The following is a 15,517-nucleotide window of genomic DNA, read 5'->3' on the forward strand; positions in this document are numbered from 1 at the left end:
TATGTGTATTTCATGTGTGTCCTAAACCTATGGACATCAGAATACTTGTAGATATCAGAAGAGAGCACTGAATCACTGGAACTGTAGTTACAGAGGGTAGTAAGCCACTGTGTGGGTACTGGGAACACAAGCTGGGCACGCTGCAATAACAATCACTAGCCATCTGTCTACCCCCCGCACACATACAAATTTATTGTTAGTTATGTATATAGCTGTATGTAATGATGATATGTACATGTGTACTGCGCCTGCAGAGTTCAAAAGAGGGTATTAAAATTCTTTAGAACTGGAGTTATAGGCAGTTGTGATGCCTGATGAAGGTGCTGGGAACCAAACTCAAGTCCTCTGCAAGAGCAGTAAACATTCCTAACCACTTACCCATCTTCCTAGCCCCACAAAGCTATATTTCTGTGATGGTTTGCATATGCTTGGCCCACGGAGTGCCACTATTAGAAGGTGGCCTTGTTGGAGGAAGTGTGTCACTGTGGGATGAGCTTGGAGACCCTCCTCCTAGCTCCTTCTAGGATGCTGAGTCTGTTCCTGGCTTCCTTCGGGTGAAGATGTAGAACTCAGCTCCTCCTGCACCATGCCTGCCTGGATGCTGCCATGCTTCCCTCCATGATGACAATGGACTGAACCTCTCAACCTGTAAGCCGGCCCCAATTAAATATTGCCCTTTATAAAACTTACACTGGTCATGGTGTCTGTTCACAGCAATAAGATCCTAATGAAGACAACTTCAAAAGATAGCAATTTAATTTTTTAATTTTATGTGTATGGGTGTTTTGTCTGAAAGTATGTATATCTGTATACTATGTGCATGCTGGTGCCCAAGGAGGTTAGAAGAAGGCATCAGGCTCCCTGGCACTGGATAGCACAGCAGATGGTTGCAAGCCACCATGTAGGTGCCAGAATTAAACCCAGGTTCTCTGGAAGAATAGTCAGTGCTCTTAACCACTGAGCCATCTCTCTGGACAGAAAGTAATTTTATAATTGTTTCTTTAAAATATAAACGGTGTATACATTGAGAATCAGAATATGAAGTAAAACTCTGCCTATTCTAGTTTTTATTTAAAAATATAACATAACCACTAGAAAATGAGAAAAATTAGCAAGGACTAGGTTATAGCATTGGTGAAAATCTCCACTAAAACAAATACCACACACACACAATCCCCAATCCTAATTTTAATACATAAGACTTAATACAAGTCCAAACCTACCTGTAAATGGGTCTGAAAAACTGGTATTTCCAAGTCCCAGTGTTTGACCTTTTGTGTTATCAATAATAAATTTAGCCACCTGATCCAAAAACATGGGATTCAAATCATTTTTCTGCAAGAAGTTGTATGCAACCAGCCAGGGGTCGTCACTGACATTATATGGTAATTTATATGATGGTCCGCCTTCATTCACATCGATGGAGAAAACATAATCAAATTCCTGTCATGGAAACAGAAAATAAAAGACAATTGACCTGTTATGTATGTCTTCAACATATCCAAACACAGATGCTATTTTTTTTTTATTTAACCATTTAGATTTAAAACCTTTCTCTAAAATGCAATGATAAAGGCTTGGGGGGGGGAGGGGCAGATAAGGAACCAAAGTGTGCATATGCTGGAGAATTAGTGTTTCGTTACAAGTGAAGCAGGTAACAGTTGAGGTGGGAATAGACCATAACTACTTATTAATACTAGGTCCAAACAATGGTTCCCAAATGCTTGATCTCACGGTTAAAATTATCAGCTGTTAGGGTGCCCCACTAACCAAGACACACTGGCATTATAAGGACAGTCCTGTAGTGTCCCCATGTCTTCCCGAGTTTAGCAGAGACAGGCATTAAGCATGAAATGGAAGAAACTCTCAATCCAAAATGGCTGGAAGCAGTTTTGTATGGGAAATTCTAAAAGATGGTAATGGCTAATTTGTCACATATAGCTTCCTCTACACAGAAAGATTATATATAGATATATATAATACTTTAATTATATATGGTATATATTTTAAATCTATTTTTAGACAAAAAGTAATTTTCTTACAACTTACTTTTATATGTCAAAATACCAAAGAAAATTTTATTAGCAGAGAAAACTTCTAATTTTCTGTATAGCATAAAATAATTAGAAAGCAAAAGTAGACATACTTTCCCTTCATATAAAACTTTTCCAGATGTTTGCTGATTAGCACCAGATGAGCCAACAACATCACCAATTTTTATCCACCTGCCATCACTAACACTCCATTGATAGGCTTCAACTCTCTCTCCATCTCTGATTAGACGAGTCTGTCCTTCTCTAGTACCTTAAAACAAACATTTTGAGAGTTAAAGGTTGCCTAGTAGAGTAAAATGCAAAAACACTTAGACACATTTTAACATGCTTTTTATGGATGATTCCAAGTTTTTAATGGATGAAGAACACGGCTTCTCTCATCAGGGATGTGTGGTGGTACTAATCCTCCAGTGTCAGCATCTGTCACTGAGAAGAGCTGGAACATGGGCACCACATTTTCCCTTATTACTTAGGTATTCCAAAAGGCAGTGTGGTGGCATTTTTAACGATAGTTGCACTATCACAAAGAGTTACCTGGCTCATTCAGATGTTCCCTCCCAGGAAGCTGCTCAGCATTAATGTCCCCCAAGTCGCCAGTTTTGGAGTCTATAGTTGCCTGAGAGAGCTCTCTCTCAAAAGCCTTGATTTCCTCAGCACTGGCTGTCCGCTCGTCTGCCTCTGTAAACACTCTAATAATACCATCACTACAAGAAAAGCAGACTAACGTTAGGTCATTGCCACAGTTTATTAACAATCTCTGATGTGAATAAAAAGAAAACTATCAGCTTGAATATAAAAAAATACCACTATGTACTGTGGAGAAGTTAGCTGACTATGACATTATTATTTCAGCTATTTAAAAAAGTTGCTGGCAAAAAAGAGAGAAATACATTAAAATGCAATTTTCAATTTTTTAAAAAAAAATTGCCAGTGATTAAACACACCAAAACCTTGTATCCATTAGGCTGGTGCCTCCCACTGAGTTATACCCTAGCATTTGGTTTTTCTGAGACAGGTATTAGTACAGAGCCATGGCCAGCCTTAAATGTGATTTCCCCACCTCCATCTCTCAAGTGCTGAGACTACAAGCGTCACTGTGTCCAGCACAATTTTCAATTTTATGTTAAGTATTTACTATAATAATTTAGAAATACAGCATTTACTTTTTAAAATCACTATCACATAGTCAATATACACTATCAAAAAGGACTGGCTAGGCACTGGGGAATGTATAATGAGCCTAAGTCTCATAGGAAGACCCTATCTTGGAAGCACAAAACTAAAACAATCAAAAATCAACAAAAATGGGTTATTGGGCCAGTTTGCTTTACAAAATGGTTCAGAGACCCAACCTAGTCTTATCAAAGAGCATGTGCTCAATACGATCAAATAACCTCAAAGAAAAGTACAACTCCACGATTACCGAAATATAGTCCTCAGTCTATATTCCCAAGGAAATAATTTAGTCTTATAACTAGACTACATTTTCTTAATTCTGATTTTGAAGTGTGGGAGTCATGTTAGCTCGTTTAAATTGCATTAATTCTACTGAAGTCTACAGAATACTTCATTTCATTTCTTTTTTTTTTCTTTTTTCTTTTTTTCAGAGCTGGGGACCGAACCCAGGGCCTTGTGCTTGCTAGGCAAGCGCTCTACCACTGAGCTAAATCCCCAACCCTGAATACTTCATTTCTTAACTTTATATTAATATCCCATTCAGTTTCTCAGTTGGCTTATATTTCTTTGATGGTTCCCAACTTCATGTGAAATATACCTATATCAACAAGTGAATCCCTGCCACAACTATAAGTAAGAGGCCTACTAAACCTCTGCCCCAGAGCTGTCACCTCTTCTTCTTGCTCTCAACGTCTAGTTCACAATCTCTTCCTCATCAAATATCCCTTTATTTCCTTTACTTTTGCCATAGAATTCTCCACTAAAATGTGACAGCAGTACTAGGCAGTCCATCTTTCAAAATGAAGTCGCTGCTCTTCTGCCTCTCACTTCTTGGACCACTTAGCATTTCATGACACTGACAGGAAGCTCCCTCCAGGCTTCTTTTCCATCTCCTTGAGCTCTCACATCCAGACTCCGTGGGTTTTTGTGGTTTTTTAACCTACTGACCAGAGTATTTCACAAGACTCAGCTGCTAGTCTCCATCTCTCTTCTACACTTGTCCACTCCAACAAAGTTCTGTGTAAGTCTTCAGTATCAGCCTTATACCAGATCTCAAACCGACTACTCAGGACCCACTGGCAGTGTGGCAAGACACTACTCAGGTCAGTGAGTCTTAAGCCAAAGCATCACCTTCTTTATGACACTAAGACCAATTTAATCCTCCCACTTTTCTATTTTTATTAATAGGGATTACCTCAAACGATTGTTTTAAGCTGTATCCTTTTCTGTTTTCCTCTTAAGTCTCTCATTCATTTATCCATTAGTATTGTGAGGTCAGTGTTACTTCTAGTTGAACCCAATCTGCATTCCACTTAAATCTGATCATATCTTAGTCAAGAGCTACAATCCTTTAACACGAAGCATCAAATCTAAAAAAAGACCTAGCTCGAATTTTAGCCAAGGGTAAGCCAATCTTTCACTATACCCCAACCTTAATCCAGTATTCCCCTAATCTGAACACAGAATATTCACGTCTAAAGGGAACTTACGTTATTTCATTTACTAGAATTCCTAATTTCCATTACTCAACTTTCAAAATCCAATTAAATTTCTCCAGAAAGTTTTTCCATACAGATCTCTGTTTTTCTAACTTCTTTGGTACTCAGTGTTTCCACTATATAATTTATAATATAATACTATCCCACAAAGTAAAGCACCAGTACTTTGAAAATTCTTTTTTTTTTAATTCTCCCTCCCCGGAAAATTCCTATTATTGCTATTTTACTTGATAACAAAGATGTGCAAGCAATCCTCCAATTCACCTGAAACGTCTATGGTTTACCTCTGCATACTCAATACCTACCAACCACCTAGACACAGAAAGTGTATGGACTGACTAGAATATAAATACCTCGCACCAACCACAATGTCACCATTGTCCAGTACGCAGCAGCACCATATAGACTGAGCTGGAAGTCGGATTGTTTGGGCACATTCACCATGTTTCCATATTCTTAGAGATCTGTCTTCTGCAGTTGTCACAAAATCTAAAATTCATGAAAACAAAAGAAAAGAATTTGTTTGGATAAAATAGAGTATATTTATAAACAATGTTTTTCTTTATATGTAAACTGACTAATTTTAAAAAAGTTTTAAAGATTTTTTTTATGTATATAAGTAAACTGTAGCTGTCTTCAGACACACCAGAAGAGGGCATCAGATCCCATTACAGATGGTTCTGAGCCACCATGTGGTTGCTGGGAATGAACTCAGGACCTCTGGGAGAGCAATCAGTGGGGGTTAAAATTAATTTTAGATTTTATAACTTGTTACAACTTCAAAATCATGTTTTTAATTCATTTCACACTGTACATTCTATTCTTTGGACCAATTAATTTATACAAAGTCTTTCCTCAATCACTCAAGAGCCTTTTTAATAATATAGACATCTACTCTGAAATAATATGAAGGTAGTAAAAGAATGCAACAGCAAAGATTTAAATATACAGCATAAGGTAATCTTACCTCTACAATTTGGAAAGACAGATATGCTATAAATATAATTTGTATGTCCGTAGTATACTCCAAGACACTCGCCAGTAATCTGCCACCTTCTAATACTAGCATCATTTGCACAGGAAAGAAATTCTGTTTCACTCAAAATTGCCAAACCTCTTACACAGTCTTCATGCCCTAGATTTAAAAAAGAATACAAATCAATAGAATGCACAGCTTGGTTGATTACACTATGCAGCTACTAACACCATAAAACTTAGAGAAGTAGTAAAATCTAAATTTTCAAGTTAAAGAAATTAATTTTCTCCTGTAGAAGGTGGTCTGTTAACTAGGCCATTTAGAAATATTTTTTAATCTCGAGTCTTGGATAATTATTGTACACTTTTTCCATCTTCTTAACATGATTTCCTAAACTCTCAAGATAGGTAGACCCGGCTTGACCTCCTACTTTTACACCTGCTGGATCCACCCTCATTAGCACTGAGATTAAAGGCATGTGCCACACTACAACTTTAACCTTTAAGGAATAAATAAAGAGGAAAACCAGTAAAACTCACTCAGATATTAATGGCCTACAAAGAAATAAAAACGAGTGTGGCCCTCCTACCAGACAGTACGAAGGCTGATGGCGTAGTTCAGCAGGAAAGCTTGTAGTTAAGGGTATTGTTTCAAATCCCAAAGCTACTACATAAATAAGTAAATGATCAGATAATATATTCTTCACTGAATCAAAATGCTCGAGTGTAACTCCATACCAAAAGTCACATACATTACAAGATACACAAAAATCAGACTCACTCAAATGGCTTCAATTATACTGAGTTTTTTTAATTATCACTTTTCAGCTTTTAAACTTTTGAAGAAATGATTGAGCAGGTAGGAAGCATATTATTTATTAAAGTTAACCCTGACATTACCTGAAAAAGTCCTCTCACATCTTCCGGCCTTCCATAGTTTAATTGTTTTGTCTGCTGATCCAGTTAACATTAAGCCCTGTTCAGGTAAAATCTTTACTGCCCATACTGCAGCTGTGTGACCCTGTAAGTAAAACAGGTACCAACTCAAGATGCCATAGAATCTTCATTTTCATTTATTATCTAAAATATTCACACAGAAACAATACCTGTAATGTCATCATGCATTTGTCATTCAGCCAGACTTTAGCAGTGGTGTCCCATGAGCCACTAAGTAATGTCCCAAATTTTCCAGAAGAAAGACTACAAACTAAGGGGGGAAAATGATTAGTTAGTACATTTTTATGTGAACAAATGTTCAACCTGGCAATCTTTTGAAGTAATAAAAATTTTAAGTAAATCTGTGAAGTGATGATTTCTTAGCCAATAAAGTTCTATTCAGTGGAGCTGCAAAGGAACACAGAGATCAAGATTACAAGCTTTGGTGCCAGAATGTCTAGGGACAAGGCCTCGCTGAGCCATTTATAAGCCGTGTGGCCACAAGAGTCCAAGTGTTTTGAGATACTTTGTTTTATAATTTATTCTTATTTTCATTTATATGTATATGCCTGTGTAGGCATGTGCACATGTGCGCAGGTGCCTGTAAGGATGAAAAGAGGCACTAGATACCCTGGGAACTGGAGTTACAGGCAGCTGTGAGCTACCCAGTCTTCATGGAAGTCAGGTAAGAACTAGCAAATGAACCTCATCAAGGCCAGATTCAAAGCATAAAAGAGTTGAGTCAGCTCGGCAACTGTAAATACTCATTAGATAACTCATAGTAAGAATGTCTAATTATAATAATATGGATTCCTTTTAGGAAAAAAAAGTTGGGGTTAGGGAGAAGGGCCAGATGGGAAAGTGTTTCCCTTACAAGGAAGCACAAAGAACTGAGTTCAAGCTGCAAAACCTATATAAAAATGCCAAGGGGAGTAGTACGGTACGTGCTTATAATCCCAGTGCCAGGGATGTGAAAACTGGCAGATCCCTCAGGCTATCTGGCCCAGCAGCTTAGCAAACTTGGCAAGCATCAGGCTATGGGAGTCCTTCTCTCAAAGCTAAAAAGGTGAGGGTAGATAGAGGGTTCTATTAGAGACATTTGTAGTATACAGGCCAGAAAACATTAGTGCCATCACTGGATCTCACAAGGAGAAGGAAGAGAACTGATTCCCAAGTGTTATCCTCTGACATTGTATGTGCTGTGGCACACATCTGCCAGGCATACTACTAAGTAGTTTTATGTAGCTAGTCCTGGCTGGCCCCAAACAACTTCTACCTCAAAAGTGCTAGGAGTAAAGGATGCCACACCTGGCCCAAGCCAAAAAAAAAAAAAAAAAAAAGTGGACAGCAGTAGAGGAACATCACCTAAGGTTGTCCCTCCCTGTCCCCAGAGTCTTTGTTTAGTAGGAGAAAAAAAACCCAGCAAATTAATACATACAAACCATTTGTTTCACAACCCACAAAAGCCAAACAATTTTACCCTAAGTGACATGAGGATATTAAAACTATCTTCGGTGGTATGTAAAAGCTACATGAAATACACATTTCAAGTGTCCATAAATAAAAGATTATTCATTGGACCTGGTGGCATAAGCTTATAAACTCAGCTACCCTGGAGGCTAATGCAGGAAGATAACAAGTTGAAGGTCTTCCTATATTACATACATGTACCAAGAGTCCAAGAGTACTTTGGACAATTAATACAGATCACAGATGAATGCTTACCTATCAGGTGAGAAGCCCTAAAGATTTACTGAAAAATGGACATTTTGATTTATGTTTTTGTGCGAATTGAGGAGTTATAATAGCCATATAAATCTAAAAAGCCTAAAACATTTAATAACTAACACTTTACAGAAAAAGTTTGCAAAGCTACCTATTGAAGTACAGAAAAAAAAAATCAAGAATTTCATTTTAAGGGGTTGGGGATTTAGCTCAGTGGTAGAGCGCTTGCCTAGCAACCGCAAGGCTCTGGGTTCGGTCCCCAGCTCCGAAAAAAAGAAAGAAAAAAAAAAAATACCATGGTAGGGTAAGAAAATTAAATAATATAAGCCACTGATACTCCTTAAAGCTATGTAAATTCATGGAGATTTTTATACTATTTACTCTCATGAATAGTACACATATTTATGACTCACTATAAAATACCAAGTCTATAATTTGTATACATTTAAAACTTTCCAAAATAAAAAAAAAACTCTATCATTCTGCATTTAAAATGCAGTACATATACACAAACATCTTCACTCTTTACAAGAATCAATTTTAAGTGTTTATAAATCATGTCCCAAACTTCTACACATACTATACAAAGTAAGTATAGGGCTGTGAGATGCCTCTGTTATTAAGAGTGCATACTGTTTTCCCAGAGGTCCTGGGTTCGGCCCCCAGACTGGTATCTAGTGGTTCACAACAACCTAGAGCCCCAGTTCCAGAAGTGTTGTTGCCTCTGATCTCCATCACAGGTATATATACACACACAGAAACTCACACATAATTAAGAGTAAAAAAAAATCTTAAAACAATAAAAATAAATATACATGACCACATTGATTTGGCACATTATTTTATAAAAATGAGCTATGATATTTTTGAAGTACTTTCCCTTTAATAATATCAGATCCCTAAAACAACCAGAGCCCGGAACAAAAAAGGAAAAACTACTTGAATATACCAGTATCTAAAAGTGCAAGTAAATTTATAACATAAAATTTACAGAACTCAGATGGTCCAAAAAGATTTCCACTAACAAATATAGCTAAAAATATGAGGAAGAAAAAACTGGATTGAAATTCAAAGTAGCGAAACTACTTCAAATACAAAAACACCATCTCGTTATACTTACCAGTATCTTTGTGACCCTTTAAAATATAAAGTGGCATCGGACTGTCCAGCGAGAAAATGCAAATATTGTGGTCATTTCCTCCAGTGGCAATTAGTCCATGAGGATATATGTCACTTGAGGGTATGATGCACACACAAGACACAAAATTAGAGTGGCCGCTCATACAGTGCATTTCTGTAAAGCCCCTGTTAGGACTGTAAAGAGGGGATCATTAATACAAACACACTTGCCCCCTGCTTACCCTAAAACATTAAACATAATATATTCATTACTACTCAGTACGAAGGTTGACCTGTAAGAATACATACCATTCAAAGAACATACTGTTTTTAACTAAACATTAAATAGCTATATTGCATGGGCAAGGGATTATATATCAGATTGGGAAAAATCTTTTGTGATTTTTCAGTAAGAGTACATTGATTAACAAGAAAAACAAGAAGGTAAAGGGAGGAGGATGGACATTGCAAGTGCCCTTTTCTCATTCCCCACCACCTTTCTACTTATCAGGCATGGCTGCTCTACGAAATCTTTGAGGAACTGAAACAAAAATTAAGACAATGAAATCCACTGTCAGTAAAGTAAATTTGCTCAATGAAGTATTACCTTACTACCCTTTAGTGTAGTGTAATAGATGAATCTGACCAAGAATGGCAATCATTTTCGGTAAGCAATAAAAATGAGAAACCAATGCATTATTTGGGGAAGCACAATACATTAATAAGTATCTTAGATTACAAACGACTGCCCACTTCTCACATATATCAATCTTTTAGCATCCCTGCCTTAAGTAAATCAAACAAGGATACCATATACTACGTAGAAAATAAGCTAGTAACTAGGAGGCCCATGCAGTTACATCTCTAGCAATAAGAGGTTACAATCTAGGTGAACATCTAAGGCACGTGCACAGAACAAGACCAAACTCCTCAACAAGAACTCAACAGTCTTGTTTCTGTCCCACAGCGCGTGAACCAGTCATTTAACTCTAACTGCAGTGCACTTTGTGGTTCAATAAAAGCACTGCAGGGTGTATAAGGGTAAAAATATAATTTTCAATACTGTCAAAACAGCTGTGAAGTAGTAGTAAAGGCCTAGTAGACCTGTGGAAAATGACTTCTACACTGGCAGCAGGTTAAGAGGAGAATCAATTTACCAATCAGTCCTCTTCCTAAAAGGACAAAAACCGCAGAGGCCCCTGTGAAAATGCTAGCTGGAAGGAAGAACCAGGAATGTTTTTCACCATTTAGACAGCAAGTGCACTGGTAGTCAAACCCAGAGCGTATATACACCACATATCTAGCTTACTGAAGCTAATTTTAGTTAATTTTAGCAATTGGAACAGTAGTAGCTACCAATCTGTTAGCCTCTAACTCCATAGTGGGTGATCTTCCACATATTCCTATAGTAGACCGACTGCACACAGAAGCAGAAGTCAAAGTGTGCATAAAGCATCCTGTCCTCCACACAGCAGAGATCAGTTCTCTGATCATGGTCTGCTATTCAAAAATAGGTGGCCACTGTTGTGATGCAAACTGCCTCTCCAACTTGTGGTTTACAAGAAGTTTAAGGGATTGACAGTCACTTTGCCCCTTCAGCATTCTCTTTACCTACTTTGGAAAGCCAGCAATAAAATCCAAGATACTACTAGTCAGGTGTGGTAGTATATGTCTGCCATCCCAATACTCACAGGATTTAGTTCAAAGACAGCTTTGATTACACAGGTAGAGGCTGTCTCAAAAGACAAACCACCTTAAAATAAGGATATTCAAAAGCCAACTGCATATATAGGGATGCTAGAACTGAACGTGCAGGCTGAGGAAAAACACAGGTGAGAAAAGATCGAAGTGTACACATCAAGTATACCCACCATGCTGGGATCTGACACAAGGACACTAAACAACAAACCACCAACAAACTCTGGTCTCATCAAAGAAGCAAAATAAATCACTACAAGTGATTCCTGAAAAAGACCAAAAGGCCAAATGGCAGGCCTACTAGTCAAAAACCATCTAAAACAGGCATCCTAAGAGACAGCTCGGTAAGTACTGGTGCTGGAGTTCATTCACTCAGGCCCATACAGTAGAGAACACTGACTGTTGCAAGTTGTTCTGCCCTCCAGAGTGGAGAGTGTACCTTCCCATACATATACAATAAGTAAAATGAAATATTTTTAAAAAGAATTGTTCAGATTCCAGGCTTAGAAACAGAGAGATGCCTCCGCTGATAAAGCGATACAGTATCTGCTGTGCAACCAGCACTGAGGTCACCAAGTCTGGATCCTCAGCGTTCATGCAAAGCCAGGCAGTAGCCTGGGTCTGTAACCTCAGCAACCGAGAAAGAAGCTCAATCAGACAGCCCCCTAGAGCTCAACTGACCAGCCAAACTAAACAGATGAGCCCCAGATGCGGTGGGAGACATTCGTCTCAAAAACTGTGGACAGTGATTGAAGAAATCATCATCATCCGCCTCTAGCTTCCACACACCCACAAACCTTACTCACAAAATGATACTAAGGAAATCTCCTGTTAAAAACAAAGCAAAGTGACAACAAAACCTCTGGAAGTGTGGTATCTTGCATGTGTGAAAGGCTCTGGGCAATTTCCTCTGTGCACTTGTACAATTAATTCTGGAGGTGGGTGGCACTGGGCCAATGTATTCAAAGCACACACACACACTGAGACACATACACCAAACAAAACCCACCATCAACAAATAGTGATATGTGTTGTTCAACTGTTGTTCAAAAAAAAGAGGTAAATGAAGAAACTTCCAGATGACAAAAGCAAGTTAATTTCATACTATCGAATTTGCCCACCAAGAATTGTTTTCAGTTACTCCCCAAAAATCAACTAAACAGAAGATGTAAATAAAAAAAAAGCCTCTAATATAGAAAACAGTAATACAATGTATTCACTTTAAATGTCAATGGAATAAATGCTCTAATCAGAAGATAGATTGGCAGAATGCCTAGAAACATGATCTAAATATGTGCTGTCTACACACAAGAGTTTCAGTTTAGCCCCCCTAACACAAATACACTGGAAAAAAGATATCCCATGTAAATGGTAAACCAAAAAAAGCAAGGGGAGCTATATAAATATTAAATCAATCATCTTTAGTTAAAAACAGGTACCAAGTCAAATATATTATTACATATTAATAAAATTGCATGTCAGGTATGCTGACATATGCTTGTGATTCCAGCAAATTGTAGGCTAGGTCACCCTAGTTTACATGGCAAAATCTTGTACCAAGAAATTAAAACCAGGACCGGAGAGATGGCTCAGTGGTTAAGAAATTGCTCTTCCAGAGGTCCGGAGTTCAGTTCCTAGCAACCACAAGGTGGCTCACAACCATCTGTAATGAGATCTGATGCCCTCTTCTGGAGTGTCTGAAGACAGCTACAGTGTACTTATATAGAATAGATAAATAAATACATCTTTAAAAAAAAGCTTGGAAAAGGTTAAGATAAACATTTTTTTAAATGTCTCTAGGGCAAGAGAAGGCTCAAAAACCACTGAAGACTCTTTGTTTGGTTTTGAAGCAGTGATATAACACAGTCCAAGCTTGGCTCAGACACATGATTCTCTGTGGCCATGTAGTATTACTCCCAGCATAACAGTCTGTATTATTTAAAACTATGTGTATCCTTTAGCAGTTCCCAGCATAGTTGTTTATTTGGGTTATTTACAGTGATCTATTAAGTTCTTAGTTCCACAATTTGGTCTCAATTTCTTCTTTGTACCTTCCCAAGTTCCTATCACAATATTTCACAAGGTAAGCATTAAGTACTTCTTAAGTCAATGACAAAAATACTTAACAAGCATTAGTGGAGGAGACAGAAGCAAAGCAGAGGGACAATGACCCTCTTGTACCTCTTGAAAATCTGAAACTTGGGGCTGGGGATTTAGCTCAGTGGTAGAGCGCTTGCCTAGGAAGCACAAGGCCCTGGGTTCGGTCCCCAGCTCCGAAAAAAAGACCAAAAAAAAAAAAAAAAAAAAAAAAAAAAAAAAAGAAAATCTGAAACTTTTGCTTTAGAAAAAGTCTTGAGGGGAGGGAGGCAGAGCAGCACAGACACACAAGAATCACTGAATCTTAGAGTGTAATGACATTTATATCACAGCCCAAGAGCATAAAAAACAAAACACCAGAGGCCAGGCCGGTATCCTGTTGGCAAATCAGCAAAATAAAATAGCTCCCCAGATAGCTACTTTAGTAAAGTTTTCAGCCAGCAAGCCCCACCCAAGAACATAGCTTCCCAGAAGCTTGGTAGATCTTCATCCTCAGAACTGAGCACATAATAAAGAGTAACAGATATCAAGGGAAAACTTCCAGCATGAAACTCAAAGACCCAAACAAGCAGTGAGATAGGAAAACAAAACTCTGGAGGAAGCAGACCACCAAGGAGAAAGTTTAATTTAAAAATTAAAAACCAGTATTCATTGCAACCCTAGAGACACGGGAAGGCACCGCAACCATGACTCAGGACATAAATTCAAGTCAACTAGAAAGCAGCACAGGTGAGAAAAGAGGTGTAGAAAACAAACAGCATCTGAATACGTAGTTCCTAAGAAAGAAGGCACAAAAGATGGAGAAAGAAAACAACGGACTAATTTGAGAAAGTTCTGGGCAGATGTTATCAAAATTCAAAAGCCAATTAATGATCCAGGAAAATGGATGAAAACAGACTCCTTTTAAAATGTGCACATGGGAGAGGAAAGGAAGAGAACAGGAAAAAGAAATTAGGATGGCTTTAGACTTCTCAACAGCCTAACAGCAATAAAAGCAATGGCGCAATGCTGCAAAATCTGGATGGAAAATTACTTCAGGATTAGAATTGTGTAACCACAAGTGTCATGACTCTAGGAAGACAGAAAAAAAAAAGTTTTCAAACTTGCAAGTCTGAAACAAACACCTTTGTTATTAACAAACTACATTCAGGAAGCACCTGGAAGATGTGGTCCAGTAAGCCAAGAGATGAAGAAAATCGAGAAAGTAAAAGCTGGGCTCTTCCAGGAGTCCTGAGTTCAAATCCCAGCAACCACTGATGGCTCACAACCATCTGTAATGGGATCTGATGCCCTCTTCTGGTGTGTCTGATATCAATTACAGTGATAGAATAAATACATCTTTAAAAATCGCAGCAGTCTAAAGAAAGTGACAATAAAGTTAACTAGGACTACCCGTGCTCCAGTAAGAGGTGAGAAAGCTTTCATTGTTAAAAGAGGAAACCTTAAATTATCCAACGTTTTTAAATGTCAATTTAAAGAATTTGAAGTAGAATTAAGACAAATACACAGAAAACTCAGTAAATGGAAATCCAAACCAGAGGGGGAAAAAAATTAGTCACAAACACTGATTTACTCAAACTAAGCCAAGGTCAACATGCAAAACAGACAAAGGAGATGGAGATGGACAGAAAGCAGGTAACACTAATTTCAAATGTGGAATTAACTAGCAGAAACTAACAGATAATTCCTTTTAAGACAAATCAACCCATAAATATCGCCAAAAGAAATTGGCTTTCCTAGCTAACCCCATAGAACTGTCTTGATCTAGGACCCAAGATATTCAGTGTGAACCAGAGGGAGAAGTCACTTTTGTCCTAGCTGAGTCAAGAAAGGCAAAATATAAAGCTGTGAGTTTTAAAGTGTATCTTCAAATATGGGAAGCTTTAAGAAGACAAAGGATAGAGGTGCTGAAGCCATACCTCATCTCTCCCATCCCAGAAGTTTGTGACAGAGCAGTGGAATCCCATTTAGTGTGATGCACATTTAAAGAGGTCTGAAGCAGTGTGAAACCATGGCACGCTGGCTGGTCTAGTTCATAAGTCAATGCTTTTTCTGCTAAACTGCACCTTTTGGTTCTTTCAGTGGACTTTGGCTAAAACCTAGCTGCTTAGTCCACCCTAAAATCCAGCTCTTTCTACCTCCTAAATTCTCCCACCATTCTTGGTTCATCTCTTCACTTACTATCATCCAGGATCGTATCAACAATGGGCATGGGAAAACAAACTTCATGTACTGTTT

General features: G+C 38.0%; 1 protein-coding gene across 2 annotated transcripts in view; it reads right to left on the minus strand.

Annotated features, from left to right (window-relative positions):
* Plaa (phospholipase A2, activating protein) overlaps positions 1-15,517 on the minus strand; it is a 30,108-nt gene that overhangs the window by 12,262 nt on the left and 2,329 nt on the right. For both annotated transcript variants that reach the window (NM_053866.3, XM_087660098.1), the window contains 8 exon segments: positions 1,224-1,443; positions 2,147-2,304; positions 2,589-2,758; positions 5,083-5,218; positions 5,697-5,864; positions 6,605-6,725; positions 6,811-6,911; positions 9,486-9,679. In NM_053866.3, the coding sequence (NP_446318.3) occupies positions 1,224-1,443; positions 2,147-2,304; positions 2,589-2,758; positions 5,083-5,218; positions 5,697-5,864; positions 6,605-6,725; positions 6,811-6,911; positions 9,486-9,679 (1,268 nt within the window).

Source organism: Rattus norvegicus, chromosome 5, assembly GCF_021556685.1.
Source record: "Rattus norvegicus strain SHRSP/BbbUtx chromosome 5, alternate assembly SHRSP_T2T, whole genome shotgun sequence".
Classification (NCBI taxonomy): Eukaryota; Metazoa; Chordata; class Mammalia; order Rodentia; family Muridae; genus Rattus; species Rattus norvegicus.